The following is a 24,797-nucleotide window of genomic DNA, read 5'->3' as shown; positions in this document are numbered from 1 at the left end:
AACCATTCCAGTTCATGCTTAAATTACTACTGCCAAAACATCATGGCTGATATAATTGCACCTTACTGGCTTGTCGGGCTTGTTCAGTTCAAAAGACTAGCAAGTTAAATTAACAGATTTATCCAAGTCATTACAACTGACAGTAACTGCAAATTTGAACAATCTGCGTCAACAGGGAGATTCCCTTTAAAATCAGCGTCAAGTGTTCTTGAGCAATTATTTCAGAGCTTTCTCGCACCATTTTGGTTTGCAGTCCACTCTCAATTGCATATTTATTTGAAGCATCACAAACACCTTACCTGGAAAAGGAAGCACTAAAAAACGCCCAACCTTGAAAAGAAAAGATAGTTACAAAGCATTTGTTCATGCATTAACTCAAACCTCAAGCATAATTTAAAATGCAGGACACAGTAAAAATGGGATCTGATCACCAGGCCATGATCAATGATAGCAGATACAGTACAGAGTTGCCATGCACAACTCAGTAGTAAATTTGGTAACAATTTGCTCACTGAGAAATGCTAACATCGCCCATCGCTGTGTTTTCATACAAATTCAAGGTGTACTGTAGATGTATGAAAAGCAATCTATATAAAAATATATGTATTAACTAAGTTCCCAAATTCCTACCACTATTTTAGGTCAATGTAAAACAGCATCCCTTCCCATGAAAAGGACCAATGCCAAGAGTAAAAAACAATTTTCTTACCTGAGGCAGGTGAAGCTGAAGACCTTCACTGGGAATGGGTTGCCGTGATGGTGTCGAATCCAACTGCATATTAAACAGAGTCTGAAGAGCTCCTTGAGCAGCACGAGCCTTTGCCAACTTCTTATTCCTCCCCGACCCTTCAAAGGTTCGACCATCTACAGTTACTGCCATAATGAAATTCTTTGCATGGCTTTCTCCACTCTCCGAAATAAACTCATATTTGAGTCCTGGGCGCAGTTCATTCAGGATCATTACTGGGTTCTTACCACTGGTCATTGCAAAAGGAGATGGAGCCACCAGTGTTGACTGACCTAAACTACTGCCTTCAACACCACATGAGACGCCAAAAGAGTTAGAGTCACCTGAACTGAAAGGACCATCTCCATTGGAGCCCAAGAGATATGGATCATCTCCTTGTACTGGGGTTTCAAATCCATTAAAAAGTGTATCTGGAAAGTCAGAATGATCTGATGTAAAATCCGTATTAACATGCAGCATTCGACCCATCGCCAAGTGGGCCTCAGAGGCATTTGGAAACTGAACAAATGACCTCAAGGCTTTCTCTGCTACATGCAACTTGGCCTTTTTCTTGGTGGGCCCAGATCCTTCAAAGCTTTGTCCATTGACTTCCACAGCCATGATAAAAACAGGAGCATGGACAGGGCCAGATTGAGATAAGAGTTTGTACTGGAGGCCTGGTTTAATCTCATTTAATTGCATTAATGCGTTCTTTGGTAGAATGGGGCCAGGCGTTTTCTTCCTCTTCTTGGCACGAAACTTAGGATGAGAGTGACCATTATTTCCCTCTTCCAGTGGCCGTTTTCTGTTAATGGAAGAATTGCTGCCATTTGAAAGCTGTGCCTCACCAGGAGCTTGAGTGCCTTCTTTAACAGAGATGTTCTCCAGATTACGGTTCTCTTTTACGTCAGTGCTGCATGAACCTGTGGTGCCCAGAAAGAGCAACTTACACGCCTTCGTTGTAGGATCTTGTAAATGCAAAATTTAGAGATTCTTCATCTATCTTTGCAACAGAAGGAGTGATGTGTTTGAGATACATATCAGGATGGGAGAGTTTGGATTCAAGCCAATAGCAGCAGAATGCAACAAAATAGGTTTAGGGAAAAAAATTAAGAAATATGAACACAAAGAAAAAAAGACCAAATAACTAATAGCCTAAAGCAGTCCTAATTGGTAGTGAATTCTCAAGGATAAGAACAGAATATACTTCTGTGCATGTAAATTTACTTAGGAATATTTATACTCAACATGACCATACACCAGGGTTCTACATTGAGTACTGTCTAGTCCATAAATAAGTAGAACATTAATATGCCACATCTCAAGCTGCAACGAATGCAACATTAGATTAGATTAGATTACTTAGTGTGGAAACAGGCCCTTCGGCCCAACAAGTCCACACCGATCCGCCGAAGCGTAACCCACCCAGACCCATTCCCCTACATTTACCCCTTCACCTAACACTACGGGCAATTTAGCGTGGCCAATTCACCTAACCTGCACATTTTTAGATTGTGGGAGGAAACCGGAGCATCCGGACTAAACCCACGCAGACACGCGGAGAATGTGCAAACTCCACACAGAGAGTCGCCTGAGGCGGGAATTGAACCCAGGTCTCTGGCGCTGTGAGACAGCAGTGCTAACCACTGTGCCACCCTTACTGTTTATTTTTTAGACACATTTATAGCACTGTGTAACTTGACAACTGTCAATGTCAAACACATTTAACTACAAATTACAACTATGATTGACAGAATTCTTCTCATTCGACCTTTACCGGAAAATTATTTTTTCTTTAGAAATTCTATTAATATTCTGCAGTACAGAGAACCAAGAGGTTGCCAGTTTCTTTGACAAGTCACTCAATAAATTATTGCTCAAATACAAATAGATAACATTTTCTTTCTCCACTGCCTGATAGGAAATACACCTCCATGCAGTGAATGGCCAACTTAGGTTCTACTACACCAATGCTGAAAATGTGTTGCTGGAAAAGCGCAGCAAGTCAGGTAGCATCCAAGGAGCAGGAGAATCGATGTTTCGGGCATGAGCCCTTCTTCAGGAATGAGGAGAGTGTGCCAAGCAGGCTAAGATAAAAGGTAGGGAGGAGGGACTTGGGGGAAGGGCGTTGGAAATGCAATAGGTGGAAGGAGGTTAAGGTGAGGGTGATAAGCTGGAGTGGGGGTGGGCGCGGAGAGGTCAGGAAGAAGATTGCAGGTTAGGAAGGTGGTGCTGAGTTCGAGGGTTGGGACTGAGACAAGGTGGGGGGAGGGGAAATGAGGAAACTGGAGAAATCTGAGTTCATCCTTTGTGGTTGGAGGGTTCCGAGGCGGAAGATGAGGCCACTGTTCCTCCAGCCATCGTGTTGCTATGGTCTGGTGATGGAGGATCCAAGGACCTGCATATCCTTGGTGGAGTGGGAGGGGGAGTTGAAGTGTTGAGCCACGGGATGGTTGGTCCGGGTGTCCCAGAGGTGTTCTCTGAAACGTTCCGCAAGTAGGCAGCCTTCTACTACACCAATGGTCAGCACCACTAGGCTTGCGAGAAAGATACGTTTTCAAAGATACATCATTCTATAGATACTATACATGCTTTCTGTAGCTACCTTCAATAAATTTTATCTGTTTCAGCCTTACCCTGTACACATACGAGATAGTTGGTAATTCTTTAATTTTCTGTATAGAACAAATTAACTTAGAATGGTGCAGAATATATTTATTTGAAATTATACCAAAGGCAAGGAACTTATACATATAACGAGAAATTATATGTAGAAACCAAAGTTATTCAGTAATTAGAGGGGGTTAATAGGAGATTTAACAATGAAGAGTTTTGATGGACTAAATGAGGATAAACTGTTTTCAGTGTTAGAAAGGCCAATAATCAGAGAACACAGAATTGAAGTGATTAGCAAAAGATGAAAATGTGAGGAACAACCTTTTCAAGAATTGGTGATAATCTGGGATACACAGTCTAAACAGTGATGGAAGCAGATTGAATAATAACTGGCAAAAGGAAATCTGATAAACACTTGAAAAGGAAAATAAATACTTGTCTATGGGGAAAGAGGAGAACTAATTGGATAAATCTACCAATGCAGCATAATGGTCAAAATCCGCTAACTCTATACTGTATTACTCAAAGCAGAAGTTACTTTAGTGGTCTTTCTGTTCATATAAAACCTGTACAGCAGCATTAACTTTCACAAAGATTGTTAAGTTATACAATACTCGCTGTCAGAGCTCTTTAGTTACTCTAAACCCATTGTACGCCCTTCAATCTCAGAACAGAACATTAATAAGATTTTAAAACACTGCAGCATAAGTGTAAATACAGGAGATTACCACCACATGGAATACTTCTGGATTAATCCTAGTTCTTTAACAAAGAGGTAGGTCTCCAACCTACAGGAGTTGTGCTGACAGAGCAAACTAAGAGAATAAAGTCATCCAAAATGTCAGGTAGACTTCATTTCTCCTAACTCATTCACACACAACGTGTGGTTATTGGGGAATAAGTGGAGGTGGGGATTTTAAACACACTGTTCTCTCATACACATCACCTCATTCCATTCACAAAGCTGATAGAATAGCAATCAAATTTTCATTTATAACATCCTTCAGCAAAAGGTCCATAGGTTACTCATTTGGAGCTCAGAAAAATATCTGTAATGCCAGAGTGAGAATTCCTAACACCAGACAGACAGGTGGACAAGAAAGGATAAAACAGTTGGAAAAGCATTAAAGGAAATAAAAAGAAAAGCAGATTATTTTCATTTGTAAGGAAAAGTTCATCACCAAGCATGGACACCACCTTGACCACATTTATGTGCACATCTGGGAATACCTGATTGCTGACAACAAAAACCTAATGTGGATTTCGACAACCCCCACACACCATTACAAAGGCATTGATGATACAATTGACAATTGCAAGAACAATTATCTTCAGCTGAGCAATTGTGTACTATAACTGGAAGCTAGAATTTATATATTAGTTTAGATTTTATTTTAGGATTAGCATGATGAATTTTGGCACTGTGCATAAGAACGTGTGACATAACTGCATATATGAAACATCTGCAGACACATGCCGATTTGGAGTAGCAACTCAGGGAATTCCTGCATCTCCATCACTCTGCAGCATTCGCACATGCAACACTTGTATGAAGACCGAGATCTGGCTTGAACAGGTCATGTAGTTCCATGCACAGTAACTCCTAAACTAAAAAACACATTATTCAATGCACAGAGGTTAAGGTGTCCCTTGCAAATTTTCAACATTACAATGTCAAACAGTGGTGCTTAAAATGGCAACAGGATAAAATACTTGGGATTGTATACCAAAACAATGCAAGCTATAAAACAAAAACTGGGAAGGAATCATTTGAATATTGTTAACTGATGATGTAAATGTGGATGCTGTGCAACACAAGTTATTGGAACTTATTTCAGTGTGTCCATGATGAATAGATTGAACGAGACATGAATAAGTCAATTCTCATGATGAGAAAATGTAAATTTAAGTTCAAACTTTACATACAATTGAATACACCTTCAAATGCAACTGAATATTTCTGTCTGAAAATGAGGGCTTTGTTTTGAACCAATCCGTGGAGATATTTAGATTAGATTCCCTACAGTGTGGAAACAGGCCCTTCAGCCCAACCAGTCCACACCGACTCTCCGAAGAGTAACCCACACAGACCATTCCCCTCTGACTAACGCACCTAACACTATGGGTAATTTAGCATGGCCAATTCACCTGACCTGCACATCTTTGGACTGTGGGAGGAAACCGGAGCACCTGGAGAAAACTCACGTAGACACGGGGAGAATGTGCAAATTCCACACAGACAGTCGCCCGAGGAATCGAACCTGGGACCCTGGTGCTGTAAGGCAGCAGTGCTAACCACTGAGCCACTGTATTGGAAAATAATGAAAGAAAATAAAGAAATAGCTTTACTATATTATTCAAGACATCAAATTATGACATGCATCTTTGTTCACTTTTAGCTAGAAAACATAAAAACAAGCATAAATTGTGCTGCAGATTTTTGGAAATTGTGCACTTGGCAAATACCAGATTTGGTAACAAATATTTTTCAGGATACCTAAACAATGGTGAGATTGGATAAATGAGCCTTCACCATAATGTAGCCTTTGTTACTATTGACTTTCAAATGTGGCATTATTAGGAGTGTTTTGCAATTGGAGCGTGATCACCTTTTTACTCTTTCTTCCCCTTCCTTTAGTTGATCTTGTTAAGGCTAGTATTTAAATCATTACAAAGGCGCATCAATGCAAAATTACATCAAACTGCAACATAATTACTCTGTTGCAGTTCCTTTGCTCTTACAAATAATATTGGCACACGAGTTAAATTTATTGCAATATGTTCTTTTGCTGGTAGTAGTAGAGAATTGAAAGTATTTCTTGCACCTATTTTACTCCAGTCTGGTGCATGCAGTGTGCTTCCTTTTAAAAAGGAAAAGAAATAATAATCTTGAAATTGGTGACCTTGAGTTATAAACACTAAAGGAGAACACTACATTGTAAGCTTTTGAATTACATATCCATGCTTACCGAAAGGCAGGAGAGAGTGTTGAAATTAGGATTAATTGCATCTCCAGCTGAATGTTCACAAAATTACTATCTTGTTAATAGGGGTTTTCTAAGGAAAGGTACGTAGATCTAAAACAATACAGCTTTCACAAACTAATTCCCTTCCAAAAAGGACAATTCCAATTTTAAAATATAGTAGAACCACCAGGTGTGTTCTCATGTTGGTTTCACACATGCAGCAAGTAAGGTACTGCATCAAGCTCCCAAAAGCACTGGCTTCCATGCAACAAATTTTAACAACAGGACAATTTGTATTGGAAACATCAGGCAATAGCAGGACAATCGCTGGCTGTGTGGCTTTCAACACCAGACTGTACTCCACTTGACAGGTTACCAAGTTTGCTGGATCACTGGTGAGGGCAGGAAATTAAGACCTTTCTATCAAATCAAAGGTTTGCATTTTTAGGGTCATGGTTCACCTACTTAAATTGTGTTGCATATGCAACCTCAATAGCTGGATTTTCTGTTTCGAGTATGAATGGTTAGATTTTTAAAAACAATTATTTGCTGGCCCAATTCACCTCCTGATTTCAGGAGATGCATCATTCAAAGTGCTCAGAAATGGAATCTTGATTGTTCTCTACTGAGGTTAGTGTATACAATTAAGTCAAATTGAAAAAATAACCATTTTCAGAAAAGATACATCACAAATGAAGAAAACAAACCATGAAGTGGTTTCAACCTCCAGCTTAATGAAACTCAGAAAACACTAGCAAAGGCTACTGAAGGGAGGGCTGGAGAACTAGGGCTTCACATTTATGCAACATTGGATGAAGCACATTACATAGTATTTGCTATTGCAATGACAACCAAAGTTAGCATTTGATAAAGATGGAATTTAAGCAATGAACAAATAATAAAGGAATAACGGATTATTTTAACATCGAATGCTCTGTTTTAAAATGATGCAATTGTAGGATGTGAGGTGGGATAAAATGGTAGTTAAAACACAGCAGGCTGAAATTAACAAATCACATTGGTTGCTGATTATGAAACCAAAACTAATCATTATGTAAAGTTACAAAACAGTGTCCAGAGTTTTTTGGATAATTTTTAAATTACACCGACCAAAGACGCATAAACAAATATTGCAGGGAATTACATTAGTCTAGCCCCAGGGACTTTTAACAATTTCAAAGAAACTTAGGAACTGACGTCAGATTGAAAAACCGATCATTGACAGGGATTTTAAAACAGATTTTAAGATCAGAGCAGACCACTACAAGGACAAGGAAAATCCGTCTATTTTGTTTCACGAACTGCATTGAAAATAGCAAGGACTTGAACATGGTATTCATATGCTAAATCTTCATTTAAAGTTGAGATTGTGTTTCTGTAAATTGCATCTTTAAGTGAATTATAGATATTCATGTGAAAACAGAGTTTAGTTTTCTGCAAAGAAGAAATATCCATAAGAACCTATGTAAAGTCTGAAATACTGGCCAGTATTTGTGCAGTATTGGGTATTCCTAGCTGAAATAACTTGTAAACTAAAATAAATAATTAAACACACAAAAAAAGAAAGTGATGTACTTTAGAACCTTTTGCAACAAAAAAGCTAACTTGAAAGCACTACCAAATTGAAACTATGAACATTCCCAAATGCCAACATTGAAAATAAAATAACGTTTAAAATAAATATAAAAAGTATAGAAGAAACACGACTATGTAAATACTGTTAACATATGAAAATTACACTCACCTGACGAAGCTTTAATTGACAGGTATACCTTTGAACTCTGTGGGAAGCTAGGGAAGTGATTGCTGGGCCCTTTGCTGAGATATCTGTATCATTGATAGCCACAGGTAAGGTGCCAGGTTGGGTAACGTGGTAGCACTATTTAAGAAATGGTTCGGAGATGCCGGTGTTGGACTGGGGTGTACAAAGTTAAAAATCACACAACACCAGGTTATAGTCCAACAGGTTTAATTGGAAGCACACTAGCTTTCGGAGCAATGCTCCTTCATCAGGTGATTGTCGCTCTGAAAGCTAGTGTGCTTCCAATTAAACCTGTTGGACTATAACCTGATGTGTGATTTTTAACTATTTAAGAAAGATAGTAAGGAAAAGACAGGGAACTATAGACTGGTGAGATTGACATTGGTGGTGGGCACATTGTTGGAGGGAATCCTGAGGGACAGGATTTGTATGTGTTTGGAAAGGCAAGGATGCGTTAAGGATGGTCAACATGGCATGGGAGATCATATCTCATTAACTTAAAATACGTTTTTTTGAAGTCACAAAGAGGATTGATGAGGGCAGAATGTGATCTATATGGACTTCCAGTAAGGCATTCAACAAGAGTCCTCATGGTAGACTAGTTAAAAAGATCAGATCACATGTAATACACAGAAAACTAGCCACTTGGATACAGAACTGGCTCAAAGGTAGAAGACAGAGGGTGGTGGTGGAGGGACGCTTTTCAGATTGGAGGCCTGTTACTGGCAGTGTGCCACAAGGATCAGTGATATGTTCACTGCTTTTCATCATTTATGTAAATGATTTGGATGTGAACATAGGAGGCATGGTTAATAAGATTACAGCTGACACCAAAATTGGAGGTGCAGTCAACAACAAAGAAGGTTACCTCAGAGTATAATAGGATCTTAATCAAATGGGTCAATGGGCCGAGAAATGACAGATGGAGCTTAATTTAGATAAATGTGAGGTGCTGCATTTTGGAAAGGCAGATCAGGGCAGGGCTTATATACTTAATAGTAAGGTCCTGCTGAACAAAGAGACCTTGGAGTTCAGGTTCACAGTTCCTTGAAAGTGGAGTTGCAGGTGGACAGGATAGTGAAGGTGGCATTGGCATGCTTTCCTTTATTGGTCAAAGCAGTGGGGTATAGGAGTTATGAGTTAATATTGTGGCTGCGCAGGGCATCAGTTAGGCCACTTAGGGAATACTGTGTGTAATTCTGGTCTCCCTGCTACAGGAAGGATGTTGCAAAACATGAAAGGGTTCAGAAAAGATTTACAAGGATGTTGCCAGGGTTGGAGGGTTTGAGCTATAGGGAGAGGCTGAATAGGCAGGGGTTATTTGCCCTGAAGTATTGGAGGCTGAGGGATGAGCTTATTGTGGTTTATAAAATCATGAGGGGAAAGAGGAGGGTAAATAGACAAGGTAAAAACTGAAATAACTGTGGATGCTGTAAATCAGACACAAAAACACAAGTTGATGGAAAAGCCCAGCAGATCTAGCAGCATCTGTGAAAAGAAATCAAAGTTAACATTTCGGGTCCAGTGACTCTCCCTCTCATTTAACACTAACGTTGATCTCTATTCACAGATGCTGCCAGACCTGCTGGGCTTTTCCAGCAACTTCTTTTGTTGTAAATAGCCACAGTCTTTTTCCCCCAGAGTGGAGGAGTCCAAAACTAGAGCGCATAGGTTTTAAGGGGAGAGGGGAAAGATTTAAAACGGACCCAAGGAGCAACATTTTTAAGTAGAGGATGGTGCGTGTATGGAATAAGCTGCCAGTGGAAGTGGTTTAGTTACAAAATTTAAAAGAATACATGAATAGGAGGAGTTCAGAGAGATATGAGCCAAATGGTCAGACAGGGATATCTGGTTGTGTGTGTGTGTGTGTGTCTGTGTGTGTGTGTCTGTGTGTGTGTGTGTCTGTGTCTCTGGCTTTTCAAAGAGCAGCAAAAACATCTGACTTTGTACTTTGCAAATGGCAACAGGGAAGCATAGAACTACACAGCAAAGGATCAAAACAAAAAAAGCATGAAAGCAGTTTAACTTAGCTTGTTAAAATTCACTCAATTTTTGGAATACGAAAGCAGCATTTGCACACTCCAATCTGGGCCATTTGTTACTTCTAATGTACATGAAATATCAAATCCAGGCTTACTTTTGATATAACGTGCCAATTGTTCCAGTGAAATTTCAACTACTGACTGATTCAACATCTTGAACTTAATGCTTCACTACAGCTGAAGAACATCAGAGTTGAAAGCTTGGAACAGTTGCACATAATGATTTGCAGAAACTGCATGTCTTATAAATCACTGCAGCAAGTAAAACATGTTAAGCTGCATAAATATGTTTACACTGCTCTGCAAGTTAACTGCTCAAACTTCCATGGGCTTTTCTGGTCCTGAATTTACATAATATTCAGCAAAAACTTCACAGAATCACCAAATTGAATATGGCACAAGAAACTATCTGGCTCATCATATCTATATCAGCTCTTCAAATGAAGAAAATAACGTGATTCAGGCCTAATACCAAAAATGGCCATAAGATAGTTAACAAAAGCATTGTTGGTAAATGCATTTTGTGGGGCAAAATTGAGCAATACACACCACAGAGTTCAGAGAACTGGCCGGAGTTGAATTTATCAGTAATTGTCAGCAAGGCTATTTGAAATTGTCATTTCCATTTCTATCTAGCTTCCCTAGCCAGAGGACAGTCGGTTCTAATATAACACAATAGTTCTGTTTCTGTGTGATCTCGTCATAAGGACATCAAGTAATAGCAGTACCATTTATACCAATGGGGTTGGAAGTGCATTGTAGCCAATACAGATAAGGAAAGTCCGTGTTCTACAAATAATGGTCTCAATTCTTTAATTGTGTCAAAGCCAATTCGCGTTGAAGCAATATGCGTTATAGCAGAACTGAGTGTACATGCATATAAATATCAGGGGGCCACATGATCCGTAATAGCATAATTATCTAATTACTAAATTTACAGATGACATGAAAATTGGTGGCGCTGTTCATACTGAGGAGGATCTCATGCTATAGTCTGATATTGATCAATTTGTAAAGTGGGCAGAGCAACGGCAGATGGAGTTTAATCCAGATAAGTGATAGCTGATGCATTTTGGGAGGTCTAATAAGGAAAGGACACACACAATGAATGGTAGGTTCCGAGGGAGTATTGGGGAATAAAGGGAACTTGGAGTGCAAGCCCAAAGATCCATGAAGGTGTCAGCATGGGTAGAAATGCTGCTGAAGACATACTGGATGCTTGCCTTCCTTAACCAGATATAAAATATAGGAGCAAGAAAGTCTTGTTACAACTTTATGAAACATTGATTAAGCCACAGATGGAATATGATGTGCTATTCTGGTCTCCACACTATCAGAAGGATGGGATTGCACTGGAGAGGGTGCAGAAGAGATTCACCAGGATGTTGTTTGGAATAAAAATCTCCCAATTATGAGCAAAATCTAGACTATTGTTCTTCTTGGAGCAGGGGGTGGTTTATCGAGGTACATGAAATTACGAGAGGCACAGACAGAGAAGTTCGTCAGAATCCCTTCCCCTTGGCAGAAGTGTTTAATGCCAGTTTAAGGTCACGAATAAGTGGTTTGGATGAGATCTGAGGGTAGCAGATGCCTGACAGAGTAGTGGAGGCAGTTAATCTCACAATATGTAAAATGCATCTCGATGAGTACTTAAAATATTAGGTCACAGCAGACTATGGACTAAATGCAGGTAAATGGGATTAGCACAGTTCATTGTTTGTTCGTCAGCACAGACATAGTGGACTGAAGGGCCTGTCACTGTTATATGACTCTATGATACAGGATGTAAAAATAGCTAGATTTAGCACATTTTCTGCTGCCACCCAGCATTTAATTATGAGTAGTTCCTGGTAAGAGATTTTCTGCAATATAAACATGACGCCTCTGAAATCTTAAAATAACTTGTCTTATTTTCAACAAAAGGGCAGTGAGATTAACTGCTATCTGATTTACGTTAAAGACGGATAAGGCACAAAGTAAAGAATCTGTACTTCCAAATAGGGCTTGTTTGCAATGAAGATATACTTGCATAAAGTATTCTTGTTCAGGAATTCAAGAAACATGCACAATGAGGCAGCAGTGCAAGTGTATCAAGATCTACACAGGTAGTTAAGAGAAGAGAAAAAATGTCATTTAATTGAGAATAAAAAAAGACATCCAGATGTCAATAAATGATCTGTTCCCATCAATTCTGTACTCATAGAATAACAAAAATATTGCAAGGACAGCAGGTTGGAGTTGCATCTTATTTTTGGAATTTCATTTTTCCTGAAAACACCTTCAGTTAAAGACTGTAAAAATGTTCAGTGTGATTATATCTTACACCAAAGGCTAACTGCTAAAGTGTTGACAGCAAAACTTCTACTTCCTTTAATGAAGTCCATCTTCCAAATAAACTTTTTATTTTTATGACACCTTATGCTGTCACCTTAAGATGTTATTTTGACCTTTTTTTTCTTTGAAGAGAGGTAGTAAGACAGAGGTACCCAGATGTCTCCAAGTAAACAATTTGTGAGGCCTTGGGGTTTTTTTAAAAAGAAGTTGGAACAGTGGAAGCAGCCTGGGTGTGGCCAGTTCTCACTGACCAGGCTTTCTACTTTTTAGCTTTTGTTTTGAGCAGAAGCTTTTGGGGTCTCAAAAGAGGTGGAAGATTCAGTGAATGTCTCCCAGCTGCTGCTGTCTCTGAATTTTCTCCCATGGTTTTTTCCTCCTGGATTAGAGATGTGCACATGAGACTCTGTGTCCAAAGTTGCTTTTTCGCCAAGGGGGGTGTTTATGGGATGTAACTCTCTCAGAACAGTTACCTAGTAATGGGCACTGTATCTATTATTCGGTTAAGTTTTCCAATAGTTAAATTATTCTAAATTCCTCTTGTTCGTTTGTATTTTAACTATAGTCTCTAAGGAAATTGTAGTTTGCTTAACGTCGAGTAGTTTAACTAGTCACATTGCATGTGGTACATGGCAACTTCACATCCACCTTTAAAACAAGAAAAAAGGTTACAGTATAGGATACCTTCTTCAAATATTTTGAGAGGGTCTGGTCTGGTCCGTAACATTTGTCACTGCAGCACTTTCAAACAGGTTGAAATCAACAATGAACGAGCACTGGTTTCATCTCTAACCCCACATAAAAATTATGTGCCTGGGATGTATATTTGACGGGGAGGGGATTTGAACTGAAAATTATTTGGACGTGTCAAAATCAATTGTCTCATATATCTAAACATTTCCCCTGGTTTGTTTTTAAATTGAAATGAAAATTCTAAATGCAAACATGGAATTAAAATCTAGCCTTTCACCATAAGTTAATTCTAGTCAGGGCTATAAACAATTTAGAATGGTACACAATCTTTCCAACTGCCATCTCTTTTCTGCCTCAGGTATTATCCATTGGTTCATTTCTCGGGCATTTTTTTAATTATAAAGTTTTATAATAAAAGGGAAACTTCCTCAAAAATTATTTATCACCTTTTATTAAAAGATTTAAAATATAATGAAAATATCAACATTTGAATTTCTGGACAAGCTAAACTGAACTTGCACAGAAACTAAATGCAACAGTTAAACTCCATGGTCACCCTACCATCACCCTTTCTCAAGATACACTTCCTTTCCAATCCCAACCCATGCTAAATACATAAAACAGGAACATTAACTGCTGCACCACTATTACCAACCCCACTTACCAACTCAGAAACCCTTCTCAACCTCATTTCAACCAAGCAGGCATTTCTTATTCCACTGCTCTCCATCCTCTACCTGAACCCCCATTCTCCACCATCACCACCAATCAAGTTCATAATGATATTCAACTCCTTCCTCAATTACCACACCCAATTAATTTGGTCATTATTCTGACCTCCGTCCACACTTAACGCTGAGTTTCCTCCTTTCCTCAGTTCAATTTGCTCATCTCCATAATTCGTAATCTGGCTCAGAATTCTTCTCCACAAAATCCACAACCCCTTCCATCTTAAGTTCGTCATGGAATTGTCCGATTCACTCCCACACAACAAGAGGATATTACTCTCTCAGTAACACTCTTCTTGGAGTCAACCTCCTATTAAATTCAATGGTATTAAGCGCAATTTCTTAGTGGAAATACTTGAATATATATTTCAAGCATGCTTTCGGATTTTTAAAAATCAAATACACATGAAGCACTGAAGGGAAGGTGCTTCATCCATACTGATATCTGTCCATGGACAATGCCCCAAAACAAACTAGTTCCATCAACATTTTTAGTTCCTTTGTGCAGTGTTTCCCAAACCTTTTCCCTCTGTGACCCCATGTGGACAACTCAAAGTTCTCAAGACCCCAAGTCAGATCTGTAAAAGCAGGGAAATGAGGCTGTTCAGTGTGTGAGCAGGTGTTGTATACTATAAACGCACACTCACTTACTTACTCTGTTTTTCTCTCTCGCACTCTCTCAATCCCTCACACACGCACTCTCACGCTTATGCACACAAACTCTCATTCTCTGTCGCACATGTATGACTATGATTATGACATACTTCCTCAAACACATACTCAGTCACACTTACTGTCATTCATACTCACATACGCATTCTCATATTAACTCAGTCACAAATATTCACATTCTCTTTGTTATGCAAATCCGATTGCACTTTGTCACACATGCTCAGTCTCTTACTTGCACTATGGCAAGGAGCCATTTGAAGTCAGGTTGCATGGCACGTGGACCTCGGTGGCAGGAAGAATCCAATTTCAGCCAGACTGCATCAGTGAGTGGTTTTTATAGGAAGGATATTATTAAATTGTAGAACGTTCAGAAAAGATTTACCAGGATGTCACCAGGGGACTGGAGATTTTGAGTTATAAAGATAGGCAGGGGGTTGAGGAGTGACCTTCCAGAGATTTATAAAATCATGGGAGAAGCATAAATAAGGTGAATAGTAATGGTATGTTTACTGTGATGGTGGTGAGAGGGGTGCTGGGGGTGGAGGGATTTCAAACCGAGGGAGCATATTTTTAAGGTGAAAGGCGAAAGATTTAAAAAGGACCTTGTTCTTACAGAGGGTGGTTCGTATGTGGAATGAACTGCCAAAGGAAATGATAGATGCTAGTACAGTTACAACATTTCAAAGATGTTTGGATAGGTACATGAATAGGAAGTATTTAGAGGGATGTGGTCCAAACACAGGCAAGTGGGACTAGTTTAGTTTGAGAAACTTGGTTGGCATGGACAAATTGGACAGAAGGGTTTGCTTCTGTGCTGTATGACTCTATGATGAAAGGAAGAGGACATTTTCAGCCAGACTACATTGGCAAGCAAACATTGGCAGCATTTGAATTTAAGTTGTGGAACAGCCATTTGCAGTCACATTAACTCACTGGGTAAAGCAGGTTCCAGCATACTCCAAAAGAACAATCCAGCACAAGAGAGAGGCAAGAAAGAAAGAAAGAACATCACTGATTCTGTTGCATCCTCATGAGCCAATGACTACTTTTGTTTAGACTAACAGCAATTGCCGGTTGAGTAGCCTGTCAATAGAGAGGTCTGCACGAAAGCAGTTGCTTTACTTACCGACTCTCTTGACTGTCAGAGCACTCAGTCAATGAGCATAGGACCAGTTATTTAGCACTACTGCAACCACTCTCCTGAACCCTTCAGTGTTTCATGGCCACTTTTACAAGTTTGGGAGTCACAACCTGAAAGTTTTATCAGCAAACCCTTCTCAGGTTCACAACCCACAGTTTGGGAATCCCTGCCCTCACTTTACTCTTCATCTTTCTTTGTGCTTGTGCAACACAAAATCTAAAACATACCTCAATTTCCAGTTAGGAAACAATAGCTAGTGGCATAATCTGAAAAAGGCTTCACCATACCAGACCACGAAAACACACAAAACTAGCCTGGCGTGTAATCTGAACGGCTTTGTAACATGGGGAAGTTCAAGGTTTGGGTACGTCTTAACAATAACCAGCAATGAGTCCCATGCTCATAAGCTGAAATAGTTAGCACTCTTACTCATATTTTCACCATCCTCATCATCCAGATCCTGGGTAAAACAGTTTTGCTGGCTTCTCAACTGTTGGTAGCCAAGTGATTTATCTGCAAAATAATAAAATAAATAAAAATAATAAAAACCAGAATGAGAATTTGAGTCTGTATTAGTCAAGCAAATATTATATCAAACAGCACAAGAACTCTGAAGAAAATGACAGAATTTATCTGAACAGAAGTAAGTGAAGTTCTGCCCATTGGAACAGATTTAATATAAAAAAAACAGACAGTTGGGAGAAAATATACAGGTCTTCCAGTATCTGGGGAGAGAGAAAGAGTTTTGAATTTGATACGACTGTTCTTCAGAACTGCTATCCATTTCGGTTAGACTTTAAATGTTAAATGTTTCTTGTCAAATGTTGCCAGACTTGCTGAATTTCTCCAGTACTTTCTATTAATATTATTTTAGATTTCAAACATTCACAGTATTTTGCTTTTATTGAAATAGATTTAATCATGCTTATTATCTCCCAAAAATACTCAGATTCAACCATTTCCAAGAAGGAAGTACACAGGCAAAGATTCCCTAACAATCGTCACTGCCCACTCAAGAACAGCAACATGCTTCCTCTTCATTATTCTTTTCGTTTCTTTGTTGGCATTGTGCAGATTTGTAGTTGGAAAATATGATCATTGCTAAAAATAAATAAACAAATGTTTCAAACACCCTAAGCATATGTGATCAAGGAAACTTTGTATTTTTCAGAACTCACTTCTAGCCATCCAAACAAGTCTGATGGAAACTGGGTATCGGGATATATAAATAAATATACAAGGGTCATAGTAGAAAAGAAAATACTTGATTGAGATAAACAGTAATTGAATCCAAATGAACTGTGATGTAAGTTGGTATGTCAATTTATCGAATTTTACCATAGTTCAGCCATTAACCAGGTATTAAATCTGAAGCTTACTGGGAACTTGAGCAGCAATCTGTTCTCTGAAGTCAGTTGTGTTGGCGCTGATCATTTCTGAGCTCAGGGGAGTTAGTGCTGTGCATTTTCCAAACTCTAGAATCAATCCTTGCCATGCTGTTAACAGTATGCATTCACTGATTTCATTTCAACATTTCAAGTGTTAATACTGTATGTTCTCTGAAATCAGCAGTATTAGGATCATGATTTGTTACTGTTCCTAGGCTGAATTCTGGTACCTATCTGATAGCGCCCAGGTCAAGTCACACCTTGCAACCAAAGAGTACTGTCTGCCATTTCCAACACAGTGATAGGAAAAGAAACAGCTCAATCCTAACTCTCGCTCTTGATATTTGAAATTAAGTGCAAGTCACAAGTGAAAATGCAGCGTTCTGATGCAGTGTGCCATCAATGAAGCTCTGAAACAAGGTGAAGATTTTACAGAACCTCCACCTTGAGAAAACAAAGTTTAAAATTAAACCAAAAACCGCAATGGTGAATAAGGTTATCTTCAGAATAGGCGTGCCTTAAGTCAGTCAAATAAAACCAAAATCTTCATAGCCAGTCAGATAAAGCAACCAACTCACTAAGTTCCCATCATTTTTTCAGAAATTTTTCACACAAAACGAGTGTTCAAATATAATCGAAGATAAATTTTATCTGCAGATAGCATGTGTCGATTTGGCTGGCACAGGACACACTTGGAACAAAACAGAGTTTTGATATGCACAAAGACTCTGTGCAACTGCGGTATCTTCATTGGGCACATGTTAGGCTGGGATGAGATGAGAGAAAAATAATTTTAGAGTATATCAGAATACCTTTGATATATAAAAAAATTTTTAAGATAAACATTTAACAGAGATTAACATAAGGTGAAATCAGAAACAAAAGCACAAATTGCTGGGACAACTGAGCATGTCTGGAGAGAAAGCAAAGTTAACATTTTGGGTCCAGGGGCCCTTCTTGAGAACTGATTGAAGCTAGGAAAAAGTGGGGTGCTGAAAAGGGGCAGAAGTAAACATAGGTGGAGTTGAAGTCCAGGAAGAGGGAACGACAGTTGGACAGACCAAGGAATGGCTAAGGGTCAGCCTGGGAGAATCAACAGTTGCTAACTGGAACCATTCATGACTGACAATGGGTTGCTTGTAGTAGCAGCCCATGTGATGACAAAGCCTCAAATGTGGGGATTGGGATAAGGTCATAGGAGGTGTGTGCAGACCCTAAACTGATTGAACTCCATATTGAGTCCCAAAGGTTGAAGGGTCATCACTATAAGGGTTTAAGAGTGACTAGGAGAGATATTGGACAAACAATCAGTACTTAAAGCTGGTAAGGCATTAGGACAGGATACATCCTAGACAACTGAAGAAAATGAGAATGCAAGTTGCAGAGGTTGGTAATAGCATTCAACCATCCCTGATTTCAGGACGGTGTTGGGAAACAGTTCCAAACATTCCAGACTGTTCTCATAGTTAAGGTTTATCATTCCTGGAACCATTCTCGTAAACCTCTTCTCCATTCTTTTCAATGCATTCACATTCTTCTTAAAAAATGTGGTGACCAGGATTATAACTGACTTCTTGTACTCTTGCTCAACTAATTAAGCCAAGAATACCGCATGCTTTATTTCCACCTATCACCACCTGTTCTGCCACCTTTAATTATGCACACAAACACCTAAGTCTCTCTGCTCTTTCACACCCTTTAACATAGTGCATTTCATTCTGGGCTTCTTGTTCCATGCACCATAGTGTATCAATGCAGAATCCACTGCATTGAACTTGATCTGATACCTATTTGCCCATGTCTCCAGCTTATCAATGTTCTTTTTAAGTTCTACACTGTCCTCTTTACAGTTTACAATCCTTCCAAGTTTTGGGCTGTCTGCAAACTTGAAAATTGATTGAGTCTTTGTGTACAAGGGACACATAGCTATATATCAGGAAACTCAGATTCCAATACTGAACTCTGAGAAGTCTACAAAAAACCCTCCTCCATCCTGAAAAATACCCAGTAGCCATGATTCTCCTGTCAATTAGCCAATTTCATTTCCACAGTGCTACTGTTGCTTATAGTCCATGGCTTATAACTTCACAAACTCTGTTGCATCGAAGACCTTTTAAAGTCCATTTTCTCTACACCAAAAGCCCTGCCCCCCATCCTCCTCTTGGTTAGCTCTCCATAAAACACTACTAGTCAGTCAGAACAATTTTCCCTTAAATCCATGTTGACCTTTGACATTTTGAGGAAGATCTGTAGCTCAGCTGTGGATTAGTTTGTAAATTTGCTCACTGAGCTGGAAGATTTGTCCTCGGATGTTTCGTCACCATGCTAGGTAACCTCATTGGTGAACCTCTGTTGAAGCGCTGGTATTCTGTCCTGCTTGCTATTTATTTGTCTTTGTTTGTTGTGGTAGGTGATATCACTTCCGGCTTCACCGATGAGGTTACCTAGCATGGTGATGAAACATCTGAGAACAAATCTATGAGCTCAGTGAAGCAAATTTACAACCATGCTGACCTTTCAGAGTTAACACAAATTTTCCACATGACTGTTAATTCTATCCCAAATAATTGTTTCTAGATGGCTCTACGCCAATGAAATCGAACTGTTTGGTCAGTAATTGCTAGGCTATCTTCACAGCCTTCTTTGAAGATGAAAACAAAGATTGCAATTCTCCAGTTCTCCGACATACCCCTTCAGAATTCCTAAAGGAGAATCACATTGGAATCAACACAATGACTCTGCTTCTTTCTCCATAGATGCAGCCAGACCTGCTGAATAGTACTTTCTATTTTTATTTCAAATTTCCAGCGTTCACAGTATTTTGCTTTCATGTGAGTATAAAATGCTCCACTCGTTGGAGGCACACCTTGCACTTAGGAAGATGTTTGGGGTTGTTGGAGGTCAGTCATGGTCAATTCAGCTCCAGGACATTTCTGCACGAGTTCCTCGGGGTAGTGCCTAGGCCCAACCAACTTCAGTTGCTTCATCTAAGATAAGGTCAGAAGTGGTATGTTCACCGAGTGCACAATGTTCAGAAACACTCAGATACTGAAGCAGTAGATATTCAAATACAACTAAGCCTGACCAATAACCAGGCTAACAAGTGGCAAGTAACATTCGCACCACTCAAACGGCAGGCAATGACCATAGGAGACAATCCAATCTCAGTCCCTTGACAGTTAATAGTGTTGCAATCATTGAATTCTGAACTAACAACATCCTGGGAGGTTACCATTGATCAAAAACTCAAATGGACTTGCCATTTCAATACAGTAGCTGCAGATCAGGTCAGAAGCTAGGGTTTCATCTGCTAAATCCCCAATGCCAGTCCATCATCTACAAGGCACAAGTTAGGAGTATGATGCAGTATTCCCCACTTGCCTGGATGGGTGCAGTTCTAACAACACTCAAGAAACATGACATCATCCAGGACAAAAGAGCCCACTTGATTGGCACCACAACCACAATCATACATTCTCTCCACCATTCTCTCAGTTGTAGCAGTATGTACCATTAGTAAGATGTACTCCAGAAATTACCCAAAGATGGCACTTGCCAAATTCATGACAACTTCTGTCCAGAAACACCACCAACTGCAAGTTCTCCTCCAAGCCACTCATCATCCTTATTTGTAAACAGATTGCCATTTCTTCAATGCCAATGGATCAAAATCCTGGAATTCCCTCCATAAGGGCATTGTGGGTCTCTCTTCAGCACATGGACAACAGTGGTTCAGCTCACCAGCTCACCACCAATGACACCATGTCCCATTAGTGAATTTAAAAAACTATTTCTTTTGACAAGGCATTATTAAAATTAGAAGGCTAATCACAGTCTTTTTTTTCTCTGAACTGTTCAAGCATAAACGAACGAGATTGTCATTAAGATTAAATGGACCAATTCTTTAAAACATTCTAAAACTACTTACATTGCAAATTTCATTTGGCTAAAAAAAAGTAAGAAGTGTTACTTCATGCATCACTTTAACTTACATAGAAAAAAAGCAAAGTATTCGTATTTTCAATGTTTTGTAAAACTTATGGAAAATTCTGCTTTCAATCCACATTGTGAACTGCAACAAAACTTCATTATCAATTGCAGCTTTGGCCTTGACCACAACTTACTTACAGCGATAATGATGAACCATAATGGTGGATGCTGATGAGATGAACAGTTCAGGTTCAGCATTTGGACGATCAGTATGCTGAATATGAATTATTCATCTATGAGAATTCAGTTGACTATGAACATGACCTTTTGATCTATTTCTGTCATAGCTTAGAAAAACTTGGAATCAACAACTCATCATTTGTCATTTTGTTACAAGTCTGCAACTGTTTTCCTCCAACTGGTTTTTCCATTCACCCTGATGTACACATTATTCTGCTTGCGTTTTAAAAAAAAATTCTTTCACAGAATGAGCAATATTTGTTGCTCATCCCTAACTGCCTTTTGAGAACGTGGTAGCAAACCAGCTTCTTGAGTTGCTACTTAATGTAGGTACACTCACAAAGCATCAGAGAAAGAATTCCAAGATTGTAAAACAGTAACAGTGAAGGAATGGCAAAGCAGTTACAAATCAGGACGGGATGTTGTTTGGAGTCAGTCATGCAGATTAAAGCATTTTCATGCATCCACTGTCCTTGCAAAATGGTACAGATTATTCATTTGGAAGGTGTTGTTGAAAGATCCTTCATAAGTTAGTGCAGGGCAGCTTGTAGATAGTACCACATTGCTGCCACTCACATCGATGGAGCGAGCAAATGTTTAAGATGGTGCATGGGAATGTCAATCAACAGGGCAGCTCTGTCCGAGATGGTGTCAATACTGCTGTTAGAGCTGCACCCATTCAGACAAGTAGATTATACATTGTGGACAGACTTTGGGAGACAGGAGGTGAGTTACTGCAACAATTCTGTGGAGAATGCAGAACATCAGCTAAGTGAGAAAAAGGCAAAGTGAATTAGTGACTGACGACTCTGGGAATTAATGCAAAAATGGAATTTCCATGCAAGTGGAGGGGGCAGGGAGCAGGGGGTCCTCTACATGGGTTTACTGTACAAAAGTGACCTCTTCACAATAATAGGTATATGGGAAAGAATAAAAGTCTTGGATAGAGAGGTCAACTTGCAATAAGACCAACAGCAGAGATGTCACATACCACAATCTGACGCAGGTGAAGAGGAAGAAGTTGATTCCTGAATAGCATTGGTGAATATTTCTAGTTTTTAAAGAAAACGTAATGTCTTTAAGCTTGCATTTGGGACTCCAGTGTTTTTCTTCTTTCTTTCCTTGAAAGCAACTTAAGTGCATTACTAGAGTGTGAAATGAGTACTTTACTCAGTAAAAGGAGGATGCAAGTACAGAATCTGAGATGATGGACTGTGAAGTTCTTGAGCATGTTAATGTAAGAAGCAAGGAGGCACTAACGTTTTGTCAGATTTAAAAGGGTACAAATCCCAGATCCAGATGATTTGTATCCCAAGATGTTGTCAGAGATGAGAAACAAAATTACACGGGCCCTGATCCAAATTTTCAAATCGTCTCTGACCATAGGGGACATGCATTGGTGGGCAGCTAATGTGATTCCACTTAACAAGAAAGGTGGTAGAGACAGACCAAGAAAATATAGACGTGAGAGTCTAACCTCAGCGATTGGCAAACAATTGGAGAAAGTAGTGAAGGATAAAATGAATCTCCATTTAGACAGGCAAGGTTTGATCAGGGATGATTTTATCACGAGGTGACGCGTAACCAATCTGATGGAAATTTTCGAGGCGGTGACCAAGTGTTTGGATAAGGATAAAGCATTTGATGTCGGTCATATGGATTTCAGCAAGGCCTTTGTCAAAGTCACATATGGGAAACTGTTCAAGAAGCTAAAAACTCATGGGATCCAGAGTAACTTGGCAAGATGGATCCAAAATTGGCTCAGTGATAGGAAGCAGAGGGTGGTGGTAGAAAGCCGTTTGTGTTATTGGGAGCCTATTGGTCCACCACAGGGATCAGTATGGACTCCTTATTGTTTGTAATATTTTTAAATACAGATGAGAATGTGGTGTAGATGACAAGTAAGCTTGCAATAACTCGAAGACTGGCCAGGTGTTTGATGGTGGGAGGAAGTTGTTAGGTTATAAGAAGACATAAATGATTGGTCAGACTGTGGCAGATAGAATTTAACTCTGATAAAGGGGAGGTGATGCACTTTGAAAGAAGGAACAAGGCAGTACTCAATGAATGTCAAGACATGAAATAGCTCACAGTAACAGAGGGATCTTAGGATACTTTTTCACAGATCCCTAGAGGTAAGTTATAGGTATTCAAGAAGACATACTTAGAATCATAACATTTCTACAGTGTAGAAACAGGCCCTTCGGCCCAACAAATCCACACCAACCCTCTGCAGAGTAACCCACCCAGACCCATTCCCCTATATTTACTCCTGACTAACACACCTAACTTACACATCCCTGAACACCACGGGCAATTTAGCATGGTCAATTCACCTAAATTGCATATCTTTGGATTGTGGAAGGAAACCATAGCACCCGGAGGAAATCCACACAGACACAGGGAGAATGTGCAAACTCCACACAGCCTGAGGCGGGAATTGAACCAGAGTTCATGGCATTGTGAAGCAACAGTGCTAACCACTGAGCCACCATTATCAGTCATGACACAGACTGTAACAGCAATGCTGGAGCTGTACAGCACTTTGGTTAGGACACAACTTGAATATTTACTGTGCTTGGCTCTGGTCACCACATTAGCCAAGTATATCACAATGAAGGCAGTGCAAAGGAGATTCACCAGCATGTAGGCCTTGGGTTCAGCCATGAAAGGAGGGCGGCACGGTGGAACAGTGGTTAGCACTGCTGCCTCACAGCGTCAGAGACCCGGGTTCAATTCCCGACTCAGGCGACTGACTGTGTGGAGTTTGCACATTCTCCCCGTGTCTGCGTGGGTTTCCTTCAGGTGCTCCGGTTTCCTGCCACAATCCAAAAATGTGCAGGTTAGGTGAATTGGCCATGCTAAATTGTCCGCAGAGTTAGGTGAAGGGGTAAATGCAGAGAAATGGGTCATGGTGGGTTACGCTTCGGCAGATCGGTGTGGACTTGTTGGGCTGAAGGGCCTGTTTCCACACTGGAAGTAAGCTGTAATAAGCTTAGATTGCTTTCTTTGGAGCAGAGAAGGTTAAGAGGGACCTGACAGAGTGAACAAAAAACTCTATAGTTGAAGGGTCAATAGCTAGGGAAAATAATTGTAAAGTCTAAGGTAGAAAGTTTAGAAGCAACCTGAGGAAATTATTTTCACCTAGAGGGAGGGGTGGGGGGTTTGGAATGCACTACCAAGGAGGGTTGATGAGGTGGGAAACCTGAGTCGAAAAGTGTGGTGCTGGAAAAGCACAGCAGGTTAGGTATTTCGGGCATAAGCCCTTCATCAGGAATGGGGGAAATCAGGAACTACATTTCTGATGAGGGGCTTATGCCTGAAACATCGATTCTCCTGCTTCTTGGATGCTGCCAGCGCTATACATTTTGACTCTGATCTCCAGCATTTGCAGTCCTCACTTCGTCCTGAAGGTGGAAAACCTCACAACCTTTAAAAAGTACTTGGCTGAGCATTTTAAGTGACATAACATTCAAAGCTCTGGGCCAAGTGCAATAAAGTGGGATGAATTTAGGAAGTAGTACATTCTTAGCAGTATAAACTTGATAGCCAAAGGGCTCT

At 39.7% G+C, this 24,797-nt stretch overlaps 1 protein-coding gene across 6 annotated transcripts in view; it reads right to left on the bottom strand.

The window, feature by feature from the left end:
* The window catches only part of LOC140481885 (double-stranded RNA-specific editase 1-like), a 317,299-nt gene that overhangs the window by 88,301 nt on the left and 204,201 nt on the right, over positions 1–24,797 (bottom strand). For 4 of the 6 annotated variants that reach the window (XM_072578507.1, XM_072578509.1, XM_072578512.1 and 1 more), the window contains 2 exons: positions 16,108–16,191; positions 710–1,695 (listed from right to left, as the gene is read on the bottom strand). In XM_072578507.1, the coding sequence (XP_072434608.1) occupies positions 710–1,695; positions 16,108–16,191 (1,070 nt within the window). The remainder of the gene's footprint in view (positions 1–709; positions 1,696–16,107; positions 16,192–24,797) is intronic. The other 2 variants (XM_072578510.1, XM_072578511.1) reach the window with 1 other exon arrangement.

The sequence above is a fragment of the Chiloscyllium punctatum genome, chromosome 10 (genome assembly GCF_047496795.1).
Source record: "Chiloscyllium punctatum isolate Juve2018m chromosome 10, sChiPun1.3, whole genome shotgun sequence".
Taxonomy (NCBI): Eukaryota; Metazoa; Chordata; class Chondrichthyes; order Orectolobiformes; family Hemiscylliidae; genus Chiloscyllium; species Chiloscyllium punctatum.
Note: the sequence above shows the minus strand (reverse complement) of the source record. Positions and strands in the feature narration are given on the sequence as shown.